General features: G+C 38.7%; 1 protein-coding gene across 1 annotated transcript; it reads left to right on the forward strand.

The window, feature by feature from the left end:
• Nucleotides 1-2,738: 2,738 nt before the first annotated feature.
• Nucleotides 2,739-24,598, forward strand: SLC25A17 (solute carrier family 25 member 17). Its single transcript, XM_085323470.1, has 9 exons — nt 2,739-2,921; nt 7,880-7,940; nt 8,985-9,051; nt 12,065-12,216; nt 14,655-14,771; nt 16,717-16,862; nt 18,815-18,910; nt 23,168-23,250; nt 23,965-24,598. The coding sequence occupies exons 1-9, from the start codon at nt 2,769-2,771 to the stop codon at nt 24,110-24,112; spliced, it is 1,023 nt and encodes a 340-aa protein (XP_085179596.1). The 5' UTR covers nt 2,739-2,768; the 3' UTR covers nt 24,113-24,598.
• Nucleotides 24,599-25,181: the final 583 nt, after the last annotated feature.

The raw sequence follows: 25,181 nt of genomic DNA on the forward strand, positions 1-25,181 counted from the left end.
TAATTTCTGAGCAAAAAAGGAGATGTATATTTGTAACTTTTTTTTTTTTTATGGTTTTAGTGTTAGAACAAGGAGAGTAACAGGGTAAAATAGGTTTAAAGTTCAGCATTCATCCTTCATTTCTTAAGGGAAGACACAGTGCAGAGGCAGTCATTAACAATGTTCTCATTCTTTGTCTTGAATCGGAAGCCAGAAGAGCTGTTGGTAGGCCAAAGAAAATCTGTCAAGATTAAAACTATATTATTCACGCTCAAAATCTGTTACTTTCTTGTATAGCAATCTGATAATGCAGAATTAATACAAACATGGATGGTGTTCTGTGTGCAGTGATGAAGGGAGAATTAATTAGGTAAATATTCAGATTCAGTTCACACAGAGAACGTGTGTGTAGTTGTTTTCTTTTAGGCTTTCTGGTGGAATGGAGGCATTTGAATGAGGAAAGGGAGGCAGCTTGGGCTTTCTGTCCTTTAGTAAGCTCTATTTGCATGTATTACCTGTTTGCCTGGAGTATAGTTGGATTTGCAGTTTCTGTGAAAACCCAAGGATGTGTCTTCATGAAGCTTTTCATAGAGGTAGGGTTCAGTTTTTCCCTACAGGATACATTGATTTGTCTTGTTCAGCTTTAATTATTTGTATTGTGTCCATTTTTTTTCCTTGAATAAATTCACTAGATACGTATGTTCCAAAATCAGTTGGTTTTGGAATAGTGAGGTTATTTGGTTACCTGTTAATGTTCTGTTTTGCAATAACTACAGGACCTGTTTTGTATTAAAAAYGCTGCTACATAGAATCATAATACTACAGAATGGATTTACATTTACAACGGGTATCCAATCTACACTACAAACTGAACAGAAGCTTACTAGAAGCTTCCCCCAGCACAACTAGGGACAGAATCACAAAGAACAGCAATAATGGCAGTGAGTTCATGTGCTGCTTGAGCAGTTTCTCAAGTATGTGTAACTTCTTTGATTGTGCCAAGTGTTTATAACATCTGACTTAGCATGACTTCTGCCCTGCGTTTGCAGAACTTGCTGCCAGTGAACAGTGTACACCTGAATTCTGAATTAAGATTTGAGTCTTTTGCGTGGGGGCGGAGCGGGATCTCATTTAAAGAAAATCATTTTATTAGGATGACCGAGGGTGTAAACCTTGCATAAAATAAATGACAGCTGTGGCCTCTCAGCTTGCCAGTGTCATCATCTCTGAACTTTTGAGCACAGGAATGTTAGAGATGTCAGATTTTATTTCCTCTGTTTCTCCCTATCCTGCAGAACGTCTTCTACGTAAAAATAGGATGCTATGAGATTCTCATTAGCAGTTTTCCAGGTGCATATTCAATAGCTTAGTCTTGTCACTGTGTGCATTTACTAAATACTGTGAGCCCAAGCTATCCTGTCCTTGACCCAACTGTCTATACACTGTCAGTCTTTGTAGCATTGCTCCTTCCATAGCAAGCCAGCACAGTGAGTGACAAGCTTAGAGATGCTCCATAAAAACGTGCCAGGGCTGTAATTTCTGTAGGTGGTGGACAGTCTTTTAAAAGTCATGAGTGCTGGGTTGTATCAGGAAAAGAAGGATAAAAGGGATTGCATTCCAGGGTGGAGAAATGATAAACTGAGAAATGAAATACAGAAATAGGGAGGGACAGAAGGAAGAAAAGGCTTAAGAGCAAGGGAAAGGTGCAAACAAAGGCAGCAAGCATGATCTGTGCACATGCAGTAAGGAAATGATTAACTTGAAAAAATGTTAATTTTAGATGATACTGGACTTGTAGATACAGCCTGAAAATCAGGAAGTAAAAAGTCTGAAGCTAGACAAAAGGGGAAAGAATGTGAAAGGAAATATTGTCTTTCAGTAATTAAGTATTAATGTTAGATGTTTTGGAAAGGGAAGCTGGTGGTGGAAAGAAAAGGTATTGTAGTTTCACAGGAAGGAACAATGGATTTCTTCAGTGTTTCCAATACCTGCTCTCATTCTGTATTTTTTTCTTAAAGTTAGGGGAATTATTTTAAGCTTACATGAAATAGTTCTCCTGAGTGCAGAAAAAAACTGATGTAGAAAACTAGATACATAAAAAGCACATCAGCACGATTTTCCAATCTGACTGCTTTTTTGTGCTCAGGCTTTCCATTACTGTATTCTTCCCCTGCTTGCTCTTATTTCTAAATGACCAGATTTTCCACATAATGCTTTCTCAAGCTGTCTCCCTGCTGTTTCTGTGTTTGATTATAAATAATAAAAACAGCCTAGTTTGACTATAAATAATTCTGTTCATCTCAGGACCACTTCCAAGGAGGGAAGTGGCTTCCGGCGCTGTTACCCCAAATACCTATTGTCAGCTACCGGCTGCTGCGCTGCCAGCGCAGGTCATACCAGCGYTACCGCCCGGCCGTTATGCACCTTCCTCCTTCACAGAGCAAGTTCACGCGCTCCGGCCCTTCCCAGTCCCTACGAGGCTCGCGGACGTTTCTAGTCGAAGGCCCCAGAGAGCTCCCGCCCACCCCGGAGGCGAGAGCRGTTCCCGCCGTTTGCTGCCCGCCTCAGGCGCGGCTGCCGCCCCGCCCCGCCCCGCCGTCAGCGCCCCGCCCCGGCCGCGCGCGGGGGAGAGGGGCGGTGCCGGGGCGGCCTCGTGGCAGTTGGCGGCCGTTAGAGCGGACRCCTCCTACTGGCGGTTGGGGCGCGATGACGCGCGCAGACCGCGGCTGAGGGCCGGCGGCAGGGCGGGGCCAGAGCCCACGTGACTCGGCGGAGGGGGGAAGGGCGCYATGGCGCGCGTGGGGGCGGCCGCCGCCAGCGTGGATCTCTCGGCGGCCGCTGGTGCGTCTTTACAGCCGGTCCAGCTGGCGGCGGAGCCCGCGAGAGCGATGTCTTCCATCGCCTCCTACGAGAGCCTGGTCCATGCTGTGTCTGGGGCTGTGGTGAGCGGCCGGGCAGGGCTGGGGGCTCGCGCGGTGGGGCCGTTGCGGGYGGCGCGCGCGTGAGGGGGGGCACCTCCGCGGCCGTTGGCGGTGACGTCGTGGCGCTCGCGACAGGCTGTGCGTGGGGGGAGGTTGCCCCCAGGATTTGGGCAGAGCTTGAGGGGGCGGCAGGGCAGCCTACTTCTTAGTGCGGCATCGGGCTGCTGTGGGCGGGAGGGTGGTTTTGGTGGGCACGTAGAGGTGGTGGTGGTGGGAGAAAGGCGGTGTGCGTGGGCGAGTTGAGGCCGGCAGCGCTTGGGAGTAACCTAGCTGCGGTGCTTCGGAGATGCCGGCTAACCGGCTCGTGATCGCTCTTCMGTTGTGCATGTATGACTTGATCCAAACTCCTTCCTGATACGCGGGTTTGAAGCGAGGATTCCCCTGAGCCCCTTTCCTGTCACAAGCATTTGAARCGAAGATCCCTTGAACCTTAATCTCAGCGCTGCCGCTGATGCCACTGGAGCATGCTTGCAAAACGCTGATTTTTGCTTGCCGCTAATTCTGGATGTGTGACTTAATAAACCTTGAAGCTGAATCTCATCCTGAGCAGCTGAAGCTTCTTCAAAAGCCAATGGGAGCTGCAGGTGTTCTCCCTTAGAAAGTTAGTGTRTGAATATCTGAAGTTGGGTATCACAACCATTATGAAAACTTAAACTTTATGGAAGCTAAGGGAGAGGGGCAACCCTTCAACTATGTAAAATAAAAATCATGCTAAGCAGAATTCTGTGGGGACTGTCTTATAAATGCTTAGAAGTTGTGAAGGCATTATGCAATGRATATAAATTATTAATCAAAATACAAAGCAAGCGCAGTGCAGCTGAGGCTTATCTAAATATATATATATAWAAATGTATAGATTATCTAATTTTTCTGGATTATTCTTGTAARTTCAGACGTCTTGTTTAGTTTGTGTAGACTTTTGAAGCAYGTCCTGCTCTTGAATGAATGAGAACTAGTTCTGTAAAGCAAAATCAGTCTCGTGCTTCCTGCAAATTAAGAATTTTAGTACAATATAACCWACTAGATGAGATGGATTTACAAACAAGCTGATGCAGATCTAAAACGTTTCTGCTGGGTTATTCCAGATTGGCCRGAACACTAAAATATGTATTTGAGCAATAGCTGATCTGCTCTTCTGGCAAAACTTGTTGCTCTAATTTGAGTCCTTAAAATGACTTCTGTAGTATCTTGTATAGGATGAAGGTCATTAATGTTATTGAACAACAAGACTAAATTGATGTGTAGTAGAAAGTAAAGATGACTCTTAAGATTGTTTTATCTTTATCACAAATAAACTTAGGATTGTTRTCTGCACTTTAAAGTATTTTAAGTCTGTTTATTTAGGTATCCGAAGCAATGGGGATTTTGTTTCTGATTTTTTCAGAAATTGAACTCCCTTAAGTGATCGCACTATTAAAATGCTGATTGCTGCTGGGTTTTTTTCTGACTTGTGCAGAAGTTGCTAGTACTTTCTAGTCTTTAGTGTTAGTTTCTCATTCTTGTATACAGAGTGTTATAGTCAGACTGTGCTTCTGATCAAAGTTTATAGTGCTAACTGAACTTATAAATCTAGCCATAAACTTAAAGCATGTCATGAAATGGTGTCTCACCTCACTTAGCASTATTAATTAAGTTAACAGAAATCCCCTCCTGTATTTGATGTGGTCATACCCGAGATGCAGTGGTGTTGCTGTCTAGGGAAGACTGARCATGTTGAAGCTACTGGACTTCTGTACCCATGCTACATCCACTTCCTGTCTCTAATATTCATATACAATTTAAAGCTCTAGAGCAAGATTTTTTTCTTCTAAAATGAAGATTTTTCTTTCTTTTTTCTTTTTTGTTTTTTTTACTGTCTTATGCAAGACACTAGAGAGTTTTTGCTTTAATAAAGAAGTATTGGGCCACATAGACTTCTATTTGCTATTGTAATTCTGGCAAGATTATTGAAGTGGRTACTAAATGCTTTGATACTGTCTCACCATCTGTTAAATTATTATAAAACATGCTGATGAGGAGTGAGGATGTGATGCAAGAGTTAGGAGGAAAAAAAAAAGCCTACAGAACTGTGCTGAGATGGTGAGTCAAAGGAACATGTCTGATCACAACACCCTAATTTGTTTCTGTTTTAATTTGGTGAAAGTTCATATGTCTTTTAGGCTATCTAARTACAGCTTGAGACTGACTGTATTAATAGTTTTGAGAGCAACAAAAATAGTGCTAGATTTCCTATGGACTTAAAGAATACTTAAATAATTCATTTAATAACTACATATTACTATAAAGTAATCTTCCTTTTCCTAGTGCAATAGGTATGAGAAGGATTGTGATGGTAATAGTAAACCTATTTTGTTTGACTCTGAATGTTGATTGGCAACATCAATTTTTTTTGTTGTTATTTTTTTTTTTTTGAAAACCAAATTTTGAACTGTAGGCTGTGGTCACACAGACGTTTTCTTGGTAGTAGTCACTTTAAGCCATTTCTTTTGGCCACTTAGTGCCACCTCTTCATTACTGCACAATAGTTAGTGTGGTTCTGTTCAGGGCCAGTTCAGGGAATAGATCTGACTGAAAAAAATAGACCAGTGAAAAAGTTATTTTTCAGCCAGGTTAGATACCTTGTCTGCATTGTGATATTGCTGTACAAAAATAGTTACGCCACCAGAACGGAGGAGGCAGAAATGCAAAGATAGTTTACCAAGAGCTGAGGTTGCTTAAGCCAGTTTTTACCTGTTCTGGTGATTGTTCATTGGTGGCACAATTTGAATTAGCAAACCACTATTTTCAGTGGTGAAAGGAAGGTAGAAAGTAGAGTCTTCCCCTTCCAACAGTATGGGGTTGTGTACTTGCTCTTACATATCTGTAATCAATAATATCAATCTGCATTCACTACTGGTCTTAAGGGTGATTTGACAAGGCACCTGAGCCAATCTCAAGAGTGTGGGTTTTTTTTGTTTTTTTTGGGGGGTGGGGTGGGAGGGGAAGGGACTGGTCCTGCTCATCTCTTTCCTCTCCCTTACTCCTAGCCAGGCAATCCTATCCCCTTCTGTGTGATGATGCTTCTGGCACTCTTCTGACCACATAGTTGGGTGGTTCTATTCATGAACCCAGGAGAAACCAACTCTGCTTTTCTGAGTTTGTTCTCTGACATTTAGCAGTTGGAGGGGAAGAAGGCACAGGTTATCTTTTTTGGCAGTAATCTGGTAGATCCATTTTCTTATTTGAGCCCAAGTGTTTGTGTGGCTGCATGGTGGACTGTACTGAGAACAGGATTCAGCATAATCCTCTGATTAAAAGCATAAAATTCACTTTGGGAGGATTGAAGTCGGTAAATTGAGTATTCAGTTCCCTCACTTGGGTATGAAGATTAGGAATGAAGCTAGGAGCAGGGGAAGGCTGGAACTTCTAGTGGCTGTATGGTCTTGTGGCTGCTTTGTGCCCGAGTGTAACTACACTTACTCTACTCTACTCTCAAACTACAGTTTGAGATTGATTCAGAGTCACTGTGATCCAGTTACCATTGGAAGGTGTATTTTGGCTCTCCCTGCCCCTTTTTATGCTGGTGCTAGCCTTCTGACTGAAATATTTCCTATCTCTTTTTGCATGTTTTCAGTCAGATGAAAATTAGTCCTACTTGCTGACAATGCTGTGTATGCAGTCGATGCCAAGAACGAGCAGGTACAGGATATGGAGATGGGAGAGCAGAACCATCCCTTTGGGGTAGAGCCCAAGTTGAGTAGGTTAAAATGATTGGGTAATTATGACCAAGTGATTGCTTTCATGTGCTCCTCGGTGTTACAAAAGCTGGAGAAACTCAAGTCCAGTTGAGACATCACCAGCAAAATTCAAGAGTGTTATTATTGAGGAAACACCATCTGAAAAATCCTCCTTTGCTGGTGGTAAAGATAGGGCCAAGCAGACTGTTTGGGAGCTGGAGCATTTTCAGAGGCGAAGCTCACTTAAATGCCTCTCAGAATGTAGCTGTAGAAAAGCTCAAGACAGACTGTTGTATGCTTTTAAACACAGTTCTTATGTGACTTTCTATAGCCTAGCTCTTACCACTTTTGAAACAGCTGTATGGTTAAAATTGAAGAAGCGCTATGGAAGTGGGAGTAAATGTCTGGAGATAGGTGGGAGTGGAGGTATGAGTCCTTCAACTTCGCTGCTGCTGGGAGAGCTCTTGGTGGAGCCACAACTTTAGCAGACACTTCATTAGTCTAATACTACTGTTGTATGTTTCAGCCAAGGTCCTTCTTTTGCTAGGTATTTTTCCCAAAGATGAGCAGTATTAATGCTAACGTACTAAAGGTTGATAAAGCTCAGTAGTGGAGGAAGGAGAGACCAGGAACAGCTACTTGTATGGAAGATAAGGGGGGGGGGTCTTGGTATAGGCAGTGCTTAATTGGCTAAGCTGTTATCTGGTACAATGCTAAACTAACTCCTGAAAAACCTCCTATCAGAGGTTTTAATGAACGTAAGAGTTGTGGGGTTTGGGATTTTGTTTTGTGTTTAGTCAAATTTATAACACATCAGTTAAATAAGCAGGGAAAGGAATATAACATATTTGTTTTCCCTTTCTTTTTTAAGCCAGAGATAGGATRCTGAGACTAATGTAAGGTAGTGACCGTTTGTCTCTTGATTCCCAGTTTATCTGCTCTCAGACTTCAAAAAACCTTTCCCTTTGGGAAAAAGCTTCTGATGATTTTAACTTGATCTAATAATTTGCAAGTAAAACTCCTTTATAGGTGTGGAACCAAAAAACTACTTTAGATTGCTGTTGGTATATAGTGGAGTTTATTACTTTTTTAACTTACTCAGCCCACTAATATCAGGATGAGAAATGAAGGGTTACAGGGAATCTGTCAGGCATCTGTACAAGCAATTGATACACAATATAGCCAGTTTATTTTGTTTTTCAGGGCAGTATGACTGCAATGACTGTATTTTTTCCTTTGGATACAGCTAGGCTTAGACTTCAGGGTAAGTGTCAAACTCTAGTTTCTTGGTATGATGGTGTTTCTGTTCATCTTGGTTTGGGCACTTTTACAGGTGATTGTAGGGGAGCTGCTTCTGCATGATCAAGAATCTTAATCATGTAACACTAACTATTAATCTCTAATGCCATTTTTCCAGCTGAAAGAAATTCTCCCTTTTGAAAGTATTGAACAACCTCTTAATTAGCTGAAAAGACTGATCTGCAGCCAGACATGTCTTTTAAATGGTCATTTTAGACTGAAAAAAATACAAAGGTTACACAGAGATTACATGGAATGACATTTGTGTGCTGCTGCTGTTTTCAGTTGAGAACACTTCAAACCACAGGGGCAGTGTCATGAAAAACTTATTTCTGAAAATGATTTAAGGGGAAAATTCAGAAATAGAACTGAGAGTAGAAACATCTGATGTTTCCCAAACTTCAGGCTGGACATAACCTGTGTTATTCTAGTGCTCTATCTCCTAAACAGAAGTCACAGAATCACCAAGTGTTTTAACACTGCATCTAAAGCATTTTTAAGAGCTAGAATAGGATCATCAGCCAGGTGATTAGGAATGTGTGGGTGAGAAATTAGCGCTGTATTGCTGTTCAGCAGCTTTCARCACAGGAAGATGCAGCTTTTTGCTAAGGCTTAGCCATTTATGGGTAACTGTAAAAGATGGCTTTGCTAGTGGTGCTAGTTTGGAGACTGAAGAATGGTTTTGAGAGCAGTGAGGCAGATCCAGTTCTAGTCTATTACTTAAAGTGAACCTACCTTCAGCTTGTGTCACAACTATAAAGTTAGGAATTGGTAACTGCAGATACCCTGGTGACCAAAAGAACCTTCTAGTCTGGGGAGGGATAAAAAGACAAGCAGCCTTACCTAGCAAATGAAAATAAGAAGGTGCTTTCTCAAATTGCTGCCTTCTTAGGGAAGATCTGTCCTGTATGAAATATACTGTTCTGGGGTATGTTTAAATAGGAAGGACAAGAAATTGAAAACAATCAGAATTGGAATAATCTAAAAGCTTAATTCCTCTGTTTTCCAGTTGATGAGAAGCGGAAGTCTAAGACAACACCAGCAGTCCTATTGGAAATAATCAAAGAAGAAGGCCTGTGAGTAGATACTGATTTTCCTCTTGTTCACATGTAGACAAATTCTAAAACTACTTTGAATTTGCTTTTAAAGTGGAATACTTAGACCAAGTGAAATTTCTCTGTGGACAGATTTTTACTCTGAATTAAAATGTCCCCATGGAAGTGTGATGCAACTTAACCAATCTTATGTGTTCATCTTTAGTTAATTTGGATTAAGTTTCTTGAGCACCTTACACAATGAAGTTTAGGTGTAACTTTGCCTCTGTTAGTGAGGTAGCTATCTGTGCCTTTTCAGAAATACAGGTATGTGTACAAATRTATCTTCATGTACCTGATAAACCGGCTTTGTCTCTGGATTCTTGGGTGTGTCGATTTCTGGTAACTAAGATGAAACTCTTGGGCAGCTGAGCCAATCTGAACAGAGAATTGGGACATACTTTCCATTTGGAAATTTCTTCTGCTAGCCATATGGAAGATAGCAATAAGTAACTGTATACTTACAAAATTCAAGATCTACCTAGTAGTAGTAAACTTTTACAAATGCCATGCTGTAATATTTGCCTCAGAATCTGTACTGTRCTGGTCAGCAAAAAACAAGTGTACATATATTTTCATAGCAAGTATTTTCTTAAGTGAATCCCTGGAACTTCTAAATAGACTAGAGTTTCCAGGCCACTAAAGCTGACAAAAGTTTAACTTGGCCAATTGGGTGTTGCCATTCTTGAACCTGAGCAGTTGGCAGTTGCATGCATAAGAACATCTCAGTCTGTTAGTACTCTCTTTTATTCACACTTCTGAGTTATGCACTTCACATGAGAATTGTAAGTAAATTTCAATAAAAAAAAAAAAAGAGAGAGAGAAACTGACTGAAATGGAGAGACTACAAAAGTGGTCATCCTGCTTTTACTGTGAAATGTAAAAATCAGTATTCTGGTGAGAGGGGAACATTGTTTCCTCTGAAGGTAGTGAGAAGGCCTGGCTAAGGAATGAGCAAACTATTCTAGTTCTAGAGAGCAGTCTCAACAACAACAATACTTACGATGTAAGTTTGTAAACATCTTGTTGGTATTAGTTGGTAAAGTTTTGTTCATGCTACATTGTTGTCAGACTGATTTCTAAAATATTGCTTTTCTCATCTAGATAGAAAACAAAGCAAAGAAGTTTATTTAATGGACTTTCTCTTTTTTGTAATACTTTGTCAAAAAGCTTTTCTCTCTTCCCTGGACTTTCATCCTCTTAGGAGATGTGAAAGCTGTTCGCTGCTGTACACTGCATTCATCTCAAGGCTGTAGGTTGTAGTACAAGCTTAGGTTTTCTTTGTGTGCAGAAGTATTTGTATGTAGATTTCAGACACTGACAAACTGGGTCATTAAAACAAGTTTACACTTCTTGTCTTAGTTTTTCATTTTGTGCTGCAAGACGGATGTTCCTTATGAAAGTCATCAGAAGTAGCTCTTAATAAACAAAACAAAACCAGCTAACACAATTAGAGGACATAGTCTACAGAGAGTGTTTTTCCCCCTTCCTTTACCAGCACTGARGAGAGAGGTGATGCATAAAATTATTCTGCTTCTGCTCATGAGTAACTATATGGTGTAACTATATGGGCAGTTAATGTGTAATTGTAACTATGTGGGYAAATAAGCCTATAACTTCAGAAACTGTTCTAATATATTCCCAGCTATGYGGGAGAGAGAAGCACTGTTGCGTCCAAGAAGAATATCTAGTGTTTGCATCATAAGAAGAGTCAGAGGCAGCTTTTACCAGCCTTGCATCTTTTATGGTTTCTTAGGGACCCTTGTATCTTGTATGTTAGCRGTGTTTTCATGAATACTAAAGAGCCTCCGTTATTACTGTTGGTCGTAGAGGACATTTCTTTCTCTTCTAACATGATGTAAGCTCTCTATCTGGCCTKTGCAGCTTTAGTGGAGGTGCATATTGTTACACTTTTTGGGTATATTGTAGAACACACTGGGGATYATAGTTGTTGAGGTGTCCCTGCTTTACATGTTAGTAAAGTGTATTAGAGAAGGAAGCTTTGCTAGTCAGCTGCTATGAAATCATTATTAAATCAAGACAGGTTAAGATAATATACAAACAAGATGCAATTATTCTCAATACCTGAAAGGTAAGATAGCTCTGAGTCATAAGGTTAGGCGTATCTTTTTTTTTTTTTTTTATTTGTGATTAGTTAAATTTAAATATGTAAGGTCTTTTTCTTACCTAACTAGCTGATTTGCTGTAAACTTTAATGCAAGGCATTTATTAGAAATTCCTCCCACTTGCCTGTCTTATGCCSCAGGTTGCATCCTTTGGAGAACTCTTGTGGGGGGAGTATGTTAACTTCAGTAACTAGTCTTCCATATTTAAATTTTGTGTSTTAGTCCAGACAGATTTAATTTCTCTTCCTGAAACTAGTTTTTCATTTTCTATTGAAAGAATAAATTCATTTAATTCTATTCCAGCTATGCTAAGCATTGTTTTGTTTCCTTAGAGTTGCAAGCCTCCCTTTATTAGGGTGTTATCTTTTATATTGGACTGACTGGCAATTCCTTTTCTGAATAAGGATGAAGATTCTGTTCCTTGGAATCTAAAATGTATATGTTTCAGTATATGATATTTACCCTTTTGAAATGAAAGTATCAGTCTGTTAACATGTGTACTTGATACATATATTCATCCCCTACACATTGCTGGCTCTTTGTTGAGAGTATATATGGAGGTGAATGAGCCTCAAGCATTTCAATGTAAATATATTGTAATGTACTTTTGCAGCTGCTTTTCAATGGAATTATTCCTGATTATTATTATAAATAACTGCTTAACTTCTATTATGATTCAGTTAGGATTTTTGCATAGTTTGTTATCATTAATGATAAAGACATGCCTAAGTAGTGTTGTATGTAGAATAGTGTTGTATGTAGAATAGTATTGAGTCTCTGGGGACTCTCACCCCTGCCAACATGTTAAATCAGCCAGAGCATGTGCAGTACTTTGCTAATCCTTACCTTGCCTTTTTCCCCTCCATTAGGCTGGCACCATATCGAGGATGGTTCCCTGTCATCTCCAGTCTTTGCTGCTCCAATTTTGTTTATTTTTATACTTTTAATAGTCTTAAAGCTCTCTGGGTCAAAGGTCAACACTCAACCACTGGAAAAGACTTGGTTCTTGGGGTTGTTTCAGGTAATAGAATATACTAAAAATATATTTCTGATTAAATTGAGATTTTTAACTAAATAACGTTCTCCTTGCTTTATAAAGTCCATTGGAGGTCATGCTTATACCTTCCACTGTATGCAGACCTTCCTCACTGGTTATAGTTCTGATTGTTTTCTGTGTCCTCATCATCTCATGATATGTTTGTGCATAATCTGTTATGAATTTTGGCACAAAACACAGTACTGTTACAATGTGTTACTTTGTCTGAGCCGCATGTGTTCTTACCACTKTATCCAGGCATCATCTCTTAGATGTTGGAAAAAAGTGGCAAGGAGAGGTGATAGCTTTTTTGAGAGGGAAGGAGGAGGCSGRRGKGGGGGGAGGGGAGAGAGAGAGAGATGCAACTTCTGAGATATTTTCATTTAGGAATATACAAACTTCTTAATGTAAGGATTGAAATGCCAGTTTGGGGACTTCTTTTTGGGTCACCTGGAAGTAACACTTTAAGTTCATAGAATTTAAAGATTCTAAACGTAGGGGTGAAGTATACTTTCTTTTTTATCCCTTCCTCTCTGTGGCCACAACAATAGCTTCTTAAGGGATAATGAAACTACTGATTTTTTTTCTAGCAAATTCAATGTAAGAAATCACCACTTTGTGCCTGTGTTTGCTACTGCTGTTCTGTCAGACAATTACTCTTGCAGCCACACTGAAACCAGATTATTGGAGCTTAGAAAAAAACAAAAAAAAAAAACTTAAAGAAACCTGTGGTTTATTTGGTGGTGGTAGTGTTTACATCTAATTAGTTTTTTTTGTTTGTTTGTTTTAGGCCCAATTGATGGGAAAGTAAGAAAGTACTTCTTAAGCTGACTTTATCATGGGGGATACTTTTATAAAAGTGTATTCTAGGACAAAAGCTACAGGAATTTGACTAATAGCATGTCAGTTAAATGGCTAGCTCTTATTCAACATAATCTTAAATCAGTAGTTTATATCCTTGTAATGGAATATTATCAGATGTGAACTGAAAAATTCCGTTTTAGATGTTCAGTGTTTCTCCTTGCTSATTTCTTAATCCTCCTACTGATGACAAGAACAGATTGAGTAAATACAAAAACAAAACAAAAAAAAAGTTTTGCATTCTAGAAAATGAAGTTGTGTGATTTCTCCTTTAACTGAGTCTGAGTGAAAGGTGACAAGTAGATTGTGCTCTGGCTTATTGGCCTGAATTGCTCCATAATATTATCACATGGATTCTTGTCAAGAGAGACTAGTGGCCTGCCTTTTCTAGTACTTAATTTCTTTCAAAACATTTTTTTTTCTGAGTGCTGAATACAATCTTTATGAAGGATGCAGAAATATAGTTAAGTTTCTTTTCTCCTTTTCTGAACACCCTTTCCCCACTTAAATGGGCACAATGTAGGTAKTAATATCTGAAGTTTCACCTTTTTCAGCTTTACTGTTCTTGGTTAGTGACATAGTGTGTCCATTTCAGTCTAATGGAGTAATCCAGTCTGTCACTCCGACTTCTAACAGTGGAACCAGTGTAATAGCAATTGCTAATTTTTGTGATGCAGAAATATCTGTAAGAAAGAATCAGATCAGAAGTTTCTTTTTAAATAGCTMTCTCAAGTAATAGCCTTGGCCATTACTGAACTGGAATGAGTTGTTAATGAGTGACTGCAGAACTCCGTATAACTTGATCTTTCTCCCTGTTGTTTTAGGGCAGTGTTTTGTAATATCTGTCTTTATTACAACCTGATGTATCTTTGTCCAGCTTTCTTCCCCTCTTCCTCTTCCATTCTGATGGTCAACTTCTCAGCTTTTCTATTGGGGTTTGTTACTGTGTGTAGTACTCCTTTGTCACCTTTGAGCCTTACTTCAAATATTTGTGGATTTTTCTGTTTTCCACCTTAATTGTCACTTAGTAGCTCTCTAAGAACTAGGCATTCTCGTTCTTTTGGCTATGCAGGAGATCTGTTCTGGTAGTGCATTTATCTGTTTTAATCTCTCCTCATAAAATAATCCTCTACCCTTCGTGTTATTCTGCGTGCTTTCTTCCAAAAGCAGGCAGTATATAGTTCTCGTGGAGTAAAGTAGGGCATGAGTGTGTAGAGCATCTTTGGCTCTAGAATGATGTAGAATGAAGCAAAGTAATGAGCTCACCTGAGATTCTTTCCACATGTTTACATTTTTTTAAAAAAACATTTTTGGGAAGGAAAAGCAGAAATGTCTCCTCATGCAATATACTGGCAACTAATTTGTGGTGGGGTGGTAGGGGGACACCTGAAGTAGGATATTACCAATTACCAGTTTACTTTTACTGTATGCTGTGTTCTTCTTTTCCTTCTTCCTAACAGAAATTTCTCTAGTGTGTGGATTATGGTAAAAGTGGATACAAAAACATTTGAAACTTTGTGGTTCTTGCTGATTTTCTTTTCTTTGTGCTATGTTTTCATTAGGTGTAGTAAATGTACTCTTGACCACTCCTCTGTGGGTAGTGAACACACGTCTGAAGCTGCAGGGAGCAAAATTTAGAAACGAAGACATTGTACCAACCAATTATAAAGGCATAATAGGTAAGCACCTGTTGTTGTCTTTAGCCAAATAAAAGTTCATTAAATGAAATACCATACTGATGACTATGAAGATCAGAGACATTTATTCATGTAACAGATTTTACTCTGGATTATCTGTGTTTCCCTCTCTCTTTGCCRTCATGCTTTGAAAAAGGAGCTGTACTGTCCTCTTCATGTGTTCCTGGATTTTTAAGATTGACAGAAAATCTGATTTTGCCACCCTTGATAGTAATTAAGAGTTCGTAGTATGCACGCTTGTAACTCAAAGACCTTTTGCAAAGGCATGTATCTACTCACACMAGTTCTGGCATAGTATAATCCTGGAATGTGGTAACTGGAAGTTTGTGGACTGACAGTGTGCAAATTAAAACTTTACTCATCTTAGTCTCTGGACCACCCACTCTTTCAAAATGTCTTCCTTTTAAACAAATTTTTAAAACGTTTGTGTTGCTTACTTCCATGGGTATCATAGAGTAAATATTCTGATAGCAGTATAAGATAGGAGACAATTTTTAAAAGCTTCTTGAGAATTCTAGCACATACYTATGCTAAGGCATCATCCCAGAGCCTACTTTTTCCTGGCACAGTGTGGTCCTGTGACCTTCACTTGCCTCTTGAAAAATTGCAAAAGAATATTTCCAGAATCTCCTTTTTGTTGGGAGAGGGATGTTTTTGCATGAATTCTTTCATGCAATACAGACGCTTAAGCCTGTTAAGTCTTATTCTTCCAGGGGCTTTTTGTTAAGTCAGACAGCTAATTCTTCTTCAGGAATCCTGCAGCTTTCCTTCTGACAACGGTATACTAATTTGGGTAGGTTTATTCTTGTAGAATTCAGCAATTTCCCAGTCTTCTCCTAGACCTGTGCCCTGTTAAACAGGCAAAGTTGTTCTCTGGAGTGGCCTTCCTGTAAGGCCAGTGCTAATTTAGAGAACTCTTTCTTTAAAAGCAACTTCTTCTGAAATCAGCTTTCAGGTCAGAGAACTTGATAAAGTTATTCTCCTGTCTGTTCCCCTCCTTAGAAAATAGGAGAAAGAATATACATTACCTTTCTGAAGGTTTGCTCTAGTAGAGGGTGAAAAAARTACTTATCATATGGAGCAATTCAGTATTTCTGGTTTTAAATCTCTTAGTTTAAACAAAAGCCCAGCAAAGGTTCTAATGTAACCCTGATKCACTCCTGTTAAGTACTTGTGCTTCGTCGTTCCTTAGATCTTTAGTGACGTACTTGTGGAACTTTCAGCTGGTGGCTGGCACTACTATCTCTGCTGTCCATAAAGGGAACACATCAATCTCTTGTAAAGTCCTTATAAAAAATGCTGCAGTGCTCTTGTTTGAAAAAATCACTATCTCCTAAAAATCACTGTCTTCTGAAAACCTGGATGCTAGGGGACAAGGATGAATTGATAAGTTTTCGCGTGGTTTCCTTCCTGACAAGTACATTTTGAGCTTGTATCATTAGAAATGTATAGAATGTTTAAAAACAATTTAAGTGAAAGTAACTCATACTTAAAGTGAGAGTTTAGGTGTGTCTTTAGTCTCTTGATTCTGTTGGTAGCAGAGCTTGACAGAGGTAGTGTTGTCAATTAGCTCCCAGGAAGGAGGAGTAGGGTATTGAGTTTGATTTGTCTTCAGTCTGGCCTGTGGTTTGAAGAGGGCCTAGAGGATGAGTATTAATGCTAAGCTTTTACAAAAATGAGTGCAACATATGCACAAGGATAAGTTTCAGTTACATTAATGGTGGTGTGAACAAGAATCTGCTCTGTCGCTRTTTTTCCATTAACTTCTTGACCAGAATGGAAGATAAAAGTGGGTATCACATAAGACTGCACAGCCTAAACATGTTTTTATACACTCTGAATATCAGCCTTTACAGTGTAACTTTTCCCATCCTCTGCAGTCAGAATGTTACGCAAAACGTTAATGTTTTTCACTTTTTTTTCTTAGATGCCTTTCATCAGATAATACGAGATGAAGGAGTCTTAGCTTTATGGAATGGTACTTTCCCCTCCTTRCTGCTGGTCTTCAATCCTGCCATACAGTTCATGTTTTATGAAGGCTTTAAACGGAAGCTTTTGAAAAAGCAGCTGCAAGTGAGTAGGTTTTGAGGACAGAGGATGGACAAGTCTCTGTTGTAAGACAAGTTCTTTGACATCTGTTACTTCAGTAAATTCAAAAGTATGGGTTTGGTTTTCGCTTATTTTTTGAAAATTATTTTGAGTTAATATATCTTTTTAAAAGATAATTAATCATGATGTCAAATGAGGCATTAATCTTTCATGTCCCTGGGTAAGTTATTGCTGTGATTAATTTCTTCTCCCGTAAATCTGCACCTCTTTTTGTTTAGCCAAAGATCTTGGTTCCTGGTTTAAATCAGAGGTTTCAGTTCTAACAAATCTCTTTTATAACTAGGTATTTGCAGACTGTTTTGAAGTCACCTCKTAACCCTCTCTCCAGTAAATCAAGTATATTGAGCTTCTGAAGCCTCACAGATTTGTCCTAGACYCTGTTGTTACAGTAACACTTTTTCCTGAAACCCTCAATTTTTCAATATCCTTTTTCCTAGGATGGGTATTAGAATTGAACATAGCATTGCAGTCATGATCATTGACAATTCTGTAAAACAGAGCAATAATTACTTCTCTGTTGCCACTTGGTGGTTGCCCTCCTTCCCCYCCTCTTTTTTTAATTAGATAAAATGTTTCACCTGAACTGATGTTCATTTTATGTTCTAGAAAATGAAAAGCATTTGTGTTGTTGCATTCTAGGATAATGTAACTTATGTTTAAGCTGCAATGCTTTGTTATTAATTGGTGACTTTAGATGTATTTGGCTATTTTAAAATAWCAGATCATATGAATATTTTACCAAGTCATCCTGGTGTTATCAAGCCATAGTAAAAAATATTTTTAAAACAGATTTTGCGTCATGATTAAGGATAGGATTGTTTACCATCTTTAGTCAATACTGCAACTGTAGCACTTGATTTGTGTGTGATGGATCTATCCAGTAACATTATGGACGATGCATCTTTTGAGTGACTAGCTTCTCTTTTCAATTTCTGTGTTTTTAATTGCCTGTTGGCACTACTCCACATTCCTGTATTTCATTTCTTAAATTACTTTTAAATAATTTGGTACTACTTTAAGTTGGAGTATGCTCTCTCTATRGGAAGGGGAGAGCACTTTTTTCCTTATAGTTGTCTTTCTATAGCTTGCTTTATTTTAGCTAACATTTTTCTTCTCATTTAACACTCTCCTGATGGTCAAGTATGGCAGGTTGACCTCCTGAAGACTTGCATGTTTGTGCGTCAATTTCTGACCGGAATTGACACTTTTTGTGAATTTGGAGAGTATTTTGATAAGGACATCTGCTAATTTTCACTGATAAATTCGTATCATCTGTTAGATTGAAATACAGTGTTATAGCCTAGGTTGATTGGTTTGTGAGTTTTGGGGGTGAAGATGGGAATCTAACAAGAGTACCTAACTAACAGAGGATGAGATTTTAGCCTGTGTCATGAAGACTAAAATTCTGCAGGATAACATAGTGTTTATATCTCAGAATTATAGAATGATCTTTAAGGAGTCTTTTCAGTCTGCATCACAGTTCCAGCAAGRACATTTCATGTGACCTGTTAGTTTAAACGCTGCAAAATCTGAAATGCTTATGGACTGATGATATGCTTAATTAAAATTTCCTTTTGTTTATGCACTTGCAGTGCATTAAATTGATGTAGTTATGTAGCTTTATCTTCACTATGTTTCAGTAACCTAGTTACAGTGAACAAGTGAGAAATGCAAAAGCTTGTGAGCAGGTAAAAGTTACAAATAACCTTTAGTTGTGGTAAAGTGAGCTAGAGAGCTGGGCTGTAATACTACCTCTTAAAAGAAGAGCCAGAGAATCTGTGATATTTTTATGCCTAAGATGCTTAGATACCCAATACTCCAGTAGCAGTACCAGTACAGAATACTCAAACACACATATAGGTAACTGGCTGATTTAGCGATATGTAGAAGTAATGTTTTCATTTTATATTCAACAGCTCACATCTCTGGATGCTTTTGTCATTGGTGCAATAGCCAAAGCAGTTGCCACCACGCTSACTTATCCTCTGCAGACAGTACAGTCGATTCTACGGGTATGTGTTTGTTCCATATCAGCATAACTGCCTGACTTTTACCGCRTAGAATGTGTGGCCTGTTCTCGTGTCTTGCTTTGCTTGAAGTAGTGAACTCCTCTCTTTGGGGAGTGCTGTTGAACAGTGAAGGTCATGGGCAAGGACACCTTTTTCCTCTGGTGCCACACCGACGAGTTGTTCTTGCAAGTTCAACCACAACTTGAATGCACGACTAATATTAGTTAGYTAGTAGGACTGACAATATAGTGCGTCAGTACAGTGTCTCCCAAAAGCTGATGGCRCTATATTACTTAAAGGCCTTGCAAAAATGTAGATTCAGTTCTTTGAATGTAAATAGAAAATGTGTGAAAAGGAAAATGAAAATTAAATCTTCTAAGCCCAATTTGTTTCCAGATGACWGAGGGCAAATCCAAAAAATTCTTTTCATAAGTTTTGTTTCATTCAGATGACTGCCTGACCTCATCAGTAGTCAGAATGTGATTAATCAGGGCAAGCTGAGCTCACTCATAAATAATGTATTTAACCACTTGCCCAACCGTGTACACTAATTGTAGTGGTAATGGAAACACTTGCATTTATTCTTACTTGCAATTTGTACCTGAGCTTGGTAATGCTGCTATCGACACTGTGTCAATAGAGCTGTAATACAGGAACAAAACCAAGTGGTTCTGTGGGGAAAAGAACCCTGACCTTATATAAGCAAGTGCTGTAATTTAATTATTGTACTTYTTAATCTACTTTTTATAGATTGTTTCTTGTTGATTCAGTAACCATCAAAACATTTATTAATGTTTCCACATGAAAGATAATGCTATTTTTGCTAAATAAAGAGAAGCTCTAGTTAATTGTGCATGTGCTGTAAAGCCATTATGTATGTTTTAGAACCTGTGTAAATTTGGAGAATTAATTGAATATATAGAAAGCAAGCTCTCCAYGCTAAGGTATCAATTTTCAGGCTCRTCTAATAGGGATTTTTGTTGTTCATCTGGATTAAAATGACTTTCATGCAAATTCTGTAATTCTATTTGTTTTCTTCTTCTCTAATTTGAGTGTGGATTAAATATATTTTGATTTTGCATAGCCTGTAAAAAGATAGTTTGGATGCTATATTTAAAACAAGTAGGAATTATATGTATTTTATTACTGTGTTTGCTACTACTCTAGAAAGATGCTAGGTAAAACTTTTGCACAGCTTTTATGCAGAAGGAACTTCTGTTCCTTTTTACTTCTGCACTCTGCTGGTATGGAAGATGGCATCYGCACTATAGAAATCAAGTTTTTCAGCAGTCATTTTTCAGAAATTTTTTGTAACTTTCAATTATCAGACTATCCAGTGCCTTCTCATTCCCTGTCTTAACCTGTGTGATTCTGTGTTGACAGCCTGGACATCTCAGCAGTTAGTTAGTTTTATTACTGAAGTGACAGTACAGAAACACATACCAAGCAAACTTTACATTGTTTGGATCAGTTGYAACACTATTCTGCTTTTAATTTATGATGTGTTTTCTGCTGGTGTGAGCATGAACTGGAAAGTGAAGTGCTCTATTTCAACTTGAGCATTGCACAACAGTGCARTTCTGGTGGGGTGATATAATTTTACTCTCACTTTCTTCCATGGTTGCTGTAGACATGGTTCCAATCTTGTGATTATCACTTCATTCCTTTCCCCCCCCCTCCACTTTGGCTTTTGAACAAAATTCTTTCTCTTTGTGACAGTATCCTTTCCTATCTTACCTTATCTTAAGATAAGAGCAGCTCTGGTAAGTTATGCTGCTAACCTGATGTACAAAACTTYTCTCCAGCTGCTGCTGCTTACTGCTCACATCAGCCTAAGTCATCTAGTTCCCTGCTATATGGCCTAAGCAGTAATGGGCTACCTTTCTGTTAGAGCAGAGGTATGCTGGTGGTGGTGGGTTTCTTCTCACAGTGGCCCATCATGAAATAGTGGCTGATATGCTACTACTCTGTGCCAGTCCTTTCCTTCTCTATGGTGATGAGGAATACAAGAACCTTATCTCTAGTTCTGCAGTTAGTAGGGGTTACTTCTTCCCCTTTGCTCTATAAAAGAAGTCACAAGCAGAAACCATGAAAGTTTCTGATGAGAACAGCACAAATGTGCACCTGGAACTTCAGGCATCAGGCATATCTAATATCTGTGCTATCCGGTTCAAGTTTGCACTACTTTATGGTGTATTTTCTGATCTAAAGCTTGCATTGTTAAATTTGATGACATGTTTTTCACTTGCACTGTGATGTTTCAAAAAAAAAGTTAGTAAAGGTTAAGTATTTTCAAAGATAAGGTACTGTATAAAGTATGCTTCATACAGTTCATACAGTCACTGGGTTTTGAAATGTTTACAGCTTTGCAAACTAATACAACCTTTGCATAATTCATGAAAATTCATACATCAAAATTAAGTTGCAGCCTCAAAGTAGAAGCAAAGGACTTTCTTTTTCTTTTTTTTTCTTTTTTCTTTTTTTTCCCCCCTTAAACCTTTAGAAACTTGTTTGGAAGTTATTAGGATTCTTCCTGATAAAGTCTCTATACCTTTGTTTGCCACTTACTGGCAAAGCTCTTTTCCTGGCTTCCATATAAGGAGCAGTTATCCGGTGTAATAGATAGTGCTAAGCAGCTTCCAGCCATGCCATTTGGTATGTCTATCTCCTTTTTGGTCATTAAAAATACATGCCGCTGCAGTTACTCGTTATGCAGTGAAACAGCTTCTTCAGGCTGTGTCAGAAAGCAGTGGATAAATGGACTCTCCCACTGGAGAAATGGCAGTGCTGTTAGTGTACTCAGTAATTGTGGAAGCAGAAGTTGTCTTTAAATTCAAGGCTCTCTTCTTTAAAGAATCCTAGTCTCATTGGGAAATCTTCCAAACTAATCAATGAAGYATTGATGTCTCAGGGARAAACACCCTTTTATTTATTTRCTTATTTATTGATGAACCTTTATTCACAGTACAACAGAATAGTCTGATGGGTAGAGAAGAGAGAAGCAAGTGCCTGACGCTAGYGTAGTTTGGAAATCTCTAGGTAATCTGGGCAGTGATTGGTATTGTAACTTGGAACTTAGTTAGCTTTTTGATGGGGGAGATGTATCTGAGTCTTTGACAATAATCTCTATTATTGATCTGTCAGTGTCAAATCACTTAGTTGCTGATGGAAAACTCATGGTCTTTGAGCTTATAGAGAGTGATATTGAAAACATTTTTCCTAAAGAAGAGAGCTTTCYAACAGTCTTTTGTTGTTGCTGTTTCCATCTGAGTTCTTAAAAGGTTTAGCAAAGTAGCCTGTGTTGTGTGAGYATTTTCTTACAACTTCTGGACTTTCTAAATCTACTCTCACATTCTACGTRTTGTCAATGTCAGTTTCTTAAACCTAAGAAGCTCTATTTGCCTGAAGAAATTCTGTGAGAAATTCATCAACATGCACCTTGATTTCATTTTTCTTTTTGACCAGCAGTATAATGCAGACTCCAAAAGCTATTTGGCTGTGTCATTGTAAACACAAGTGCGGCAACCTTGCATATTAATAACTTCTGGTTACAGTTTGCTCACAGTGCTACTGACCTGTGTCAGATAAGGATATCAATGGATGCCAAAAAAGGAATCACTGAAATTGCTAGTTTAACGCTCAGAGCAGCAGCTCTACTTAAAAGAGTTTGGGGACATGTAAACATACTGAGTAAAAGAAGGTATGATTTAGGCCAGCAGGGTAGATGAAACACATTTGGCTTCTTCKGCAAGAGTTTCACATATAAATATATTCCTCAGAGACCATTGCTGGGCAGGTGAATTTTAGGTTCACCTATGCAATCTCAAAGAAATAATGTTTTTCAGATATATGAGGCTTTGAATCTCTGTTAAATGAAAACTGCACAAGCCAGAAGGAACGTGTTCTGAATTTTATATCCCTATTAAGACTCTGCAGGTCTGGTAGTTGGAGAATCCTGAAAACTRTTTTCCTTTAGAGCAACTGGAAGAGAGCAAACATGACTCTATGTAACACTGCCTTAGAATTCATCTTAAAACCAAAACAAATTATTTATAGCAAATAACATTTTAAGGGTTAATACATAAGGTTCAGTAAAAGTGTAAGCTTTGGCTGCACTTCTTTGCTAATGGGTGCTACAACCTGGAAGATACTAAAATAGATTTAGGATAGGCTCTCCAAATTTTACCCATATATTGGAGTCTCTGCTTAGTACCATGGGGTAATAGTACCAACAAATTGCTATTTCTTCCTTTTTTACAGTTTGGACGGCACAGACTGAACCCAGAAAACCGGACTCTAGGTAGTCTTAAAAATGTTCTTTACCTTCTTCAACAGAGAGTGAGGTGAGCTTCTTATTTTTTCTAATATGATATAAAAGACTGAGGGTTATTAACACATTGAAAACGTTGCTGAATCTAACTCTTGTTTGTTCTTGCCCTCCATTCGCCTCCCCTGAACTCACCATTTGATTCAGCCTGCCTTTTGTATCGTAGAATAAGTACACAAAACCAAGTAACTGCTTGTTCATATCTGTATGCAGTTGGTATCAAGGATATCTACAGATACCAACCAGTTCATTGTCCTTGGACYTTGAGAAGAAATTGTTTCTTGTACCTTCTGCAGAATTTTCTCTTTAAAATATTACTAAATATTGCAAGGGTTGTAAGAGTCTTTATATTGTCTCATTAGTTTAACTTTTGGGGTTGTTTGTTGACTAGTAGTTAATGGAGATCGCTGCTGTTTTAGGGAGCTGGCTGTTTAACTTCTATGTAATGAGCATCAATTCCATTTGTAATGAACTTGTGTGCGCKGCAGTTTGCTTTCTGTCGCTTTCTGCACAGACACCAACAATGGCATGTTGCAATGTCTCTCCTGTTCTCTGCCAACTATAAACTATTGGTCAGGTGAAGTGTGCAGGAAGTTTGCTATACTGATGAGTATGTTCGGAGGGTAAAAGGGGATTTAGGCTCCTGAATACCAGTTTAAGTACTTCTTTCTAGTATTCTTGTTTACTTGCAGGAATTTCTTTACACATGCCAATTCTGTTTTCTTCTTAGGCGTTTTGGATTAATCGGACTCTACAAAGGCCTTGAAGCAAAGCTCCTGCAGACAGTCCTTACTGCCGCACTTATGTTTCTAGTGTATGAGAAACTGACTGCTGCAACTTTCACAGTCATGGGATTAAAGCGTTCGCGCAGGCGTTGAAAAGGGAACCTATGCCAAAGAATGAATGTGGAAGGAATATATGGGGTCTAGAGAGGCACACTCCATTTTTGAGACCAGCCTCAGTAACAGAGTCCCCACTTTCTCTTTATTTCTCTTCCTTTGTAGCCACCTCCATCTCCATTATTTGGAGAAATTTGAAGTAAATTCTACGGGACTTGTTGCTGTCCCTTTTGGGGATAGCTTATTCCTTTTTCTGTGGATTTGCTGTGTTAAGCAAAATGGAAACCTTATTTAAGCACTTGAAGTGGATTTTTTACTACTATATGATTTAGTTAACATTCTTGGTAAAAGATGGATACCTCTCGCTATCCTTAACTTTATTGTTCTCCGTCAAACTGTCCTCAACTATTCTTCTATGTTTACCTTCAATCAACAGCTGTCAGGGACTTGGTTTCATGTAATTCTCCTTGCAAGGTGTTCATGTCACTTGATAWTTGGTTCATTAAAATATTTCATGAACAACAAGATTCTTGACATAGTTTTCATTTAACTTCCAATGTATTTGGGACAATACAATATTTCTCTGCTACAAAAATACCTGGTGGTGAGATTTCTGAACTGCTATAATGTATATGACTGGTGACTGAACATGCTGCCTTCTTGACTCCACCTAGCAAATTTTGAGTCCACATACCAGGCTGCTAGGAGGAATGTAGCCTGTTGCTCTGATAGACTACCTTATCTGGGCAATTCTTGCTTAAAATGTCATTATGGAGATGCTGAAAGGTTGTTAACTTTACTCAAATGCAAAGTAGTTCTGRTGCTATCTTGGTTGAAATTTATGTGGCTGATGAATGTTTTAATTCAGTGTTTTATATTTTGGTCTGTATGGCATGAAGATGCAGTTCCTGCACACAGATATTTTTCTTTATGGCTGCTATACCTGTAAGAAGAAAGTAAATACTTGTTGTCTAGCTGAAAAATACTTGCCTATCAGCCAATGTGGTTTCAAAGGAATAAAATAGTACCTGACATCTTTGCAAAATCCAGATACAATAAAGCTGCAGAGTGGAGCGCTGACTTGCTGTGTCTCTGTTACTCTGAGACA

This window comes from Rhea americana, unplaced genomic scaffold (genome assembly GCF_003343005.1).
Source record: "Rhea americana isolate MKP2758 unplaced genomic scaffold, rheAme1 scaffold_85, whole genome shotgun sequence".
NCBI classification, from domain to species: Eukaryota; Metazoa; Chordata; class Aves; order Rheiformes; family Rheidae; genus Rhea; species Rhea americana.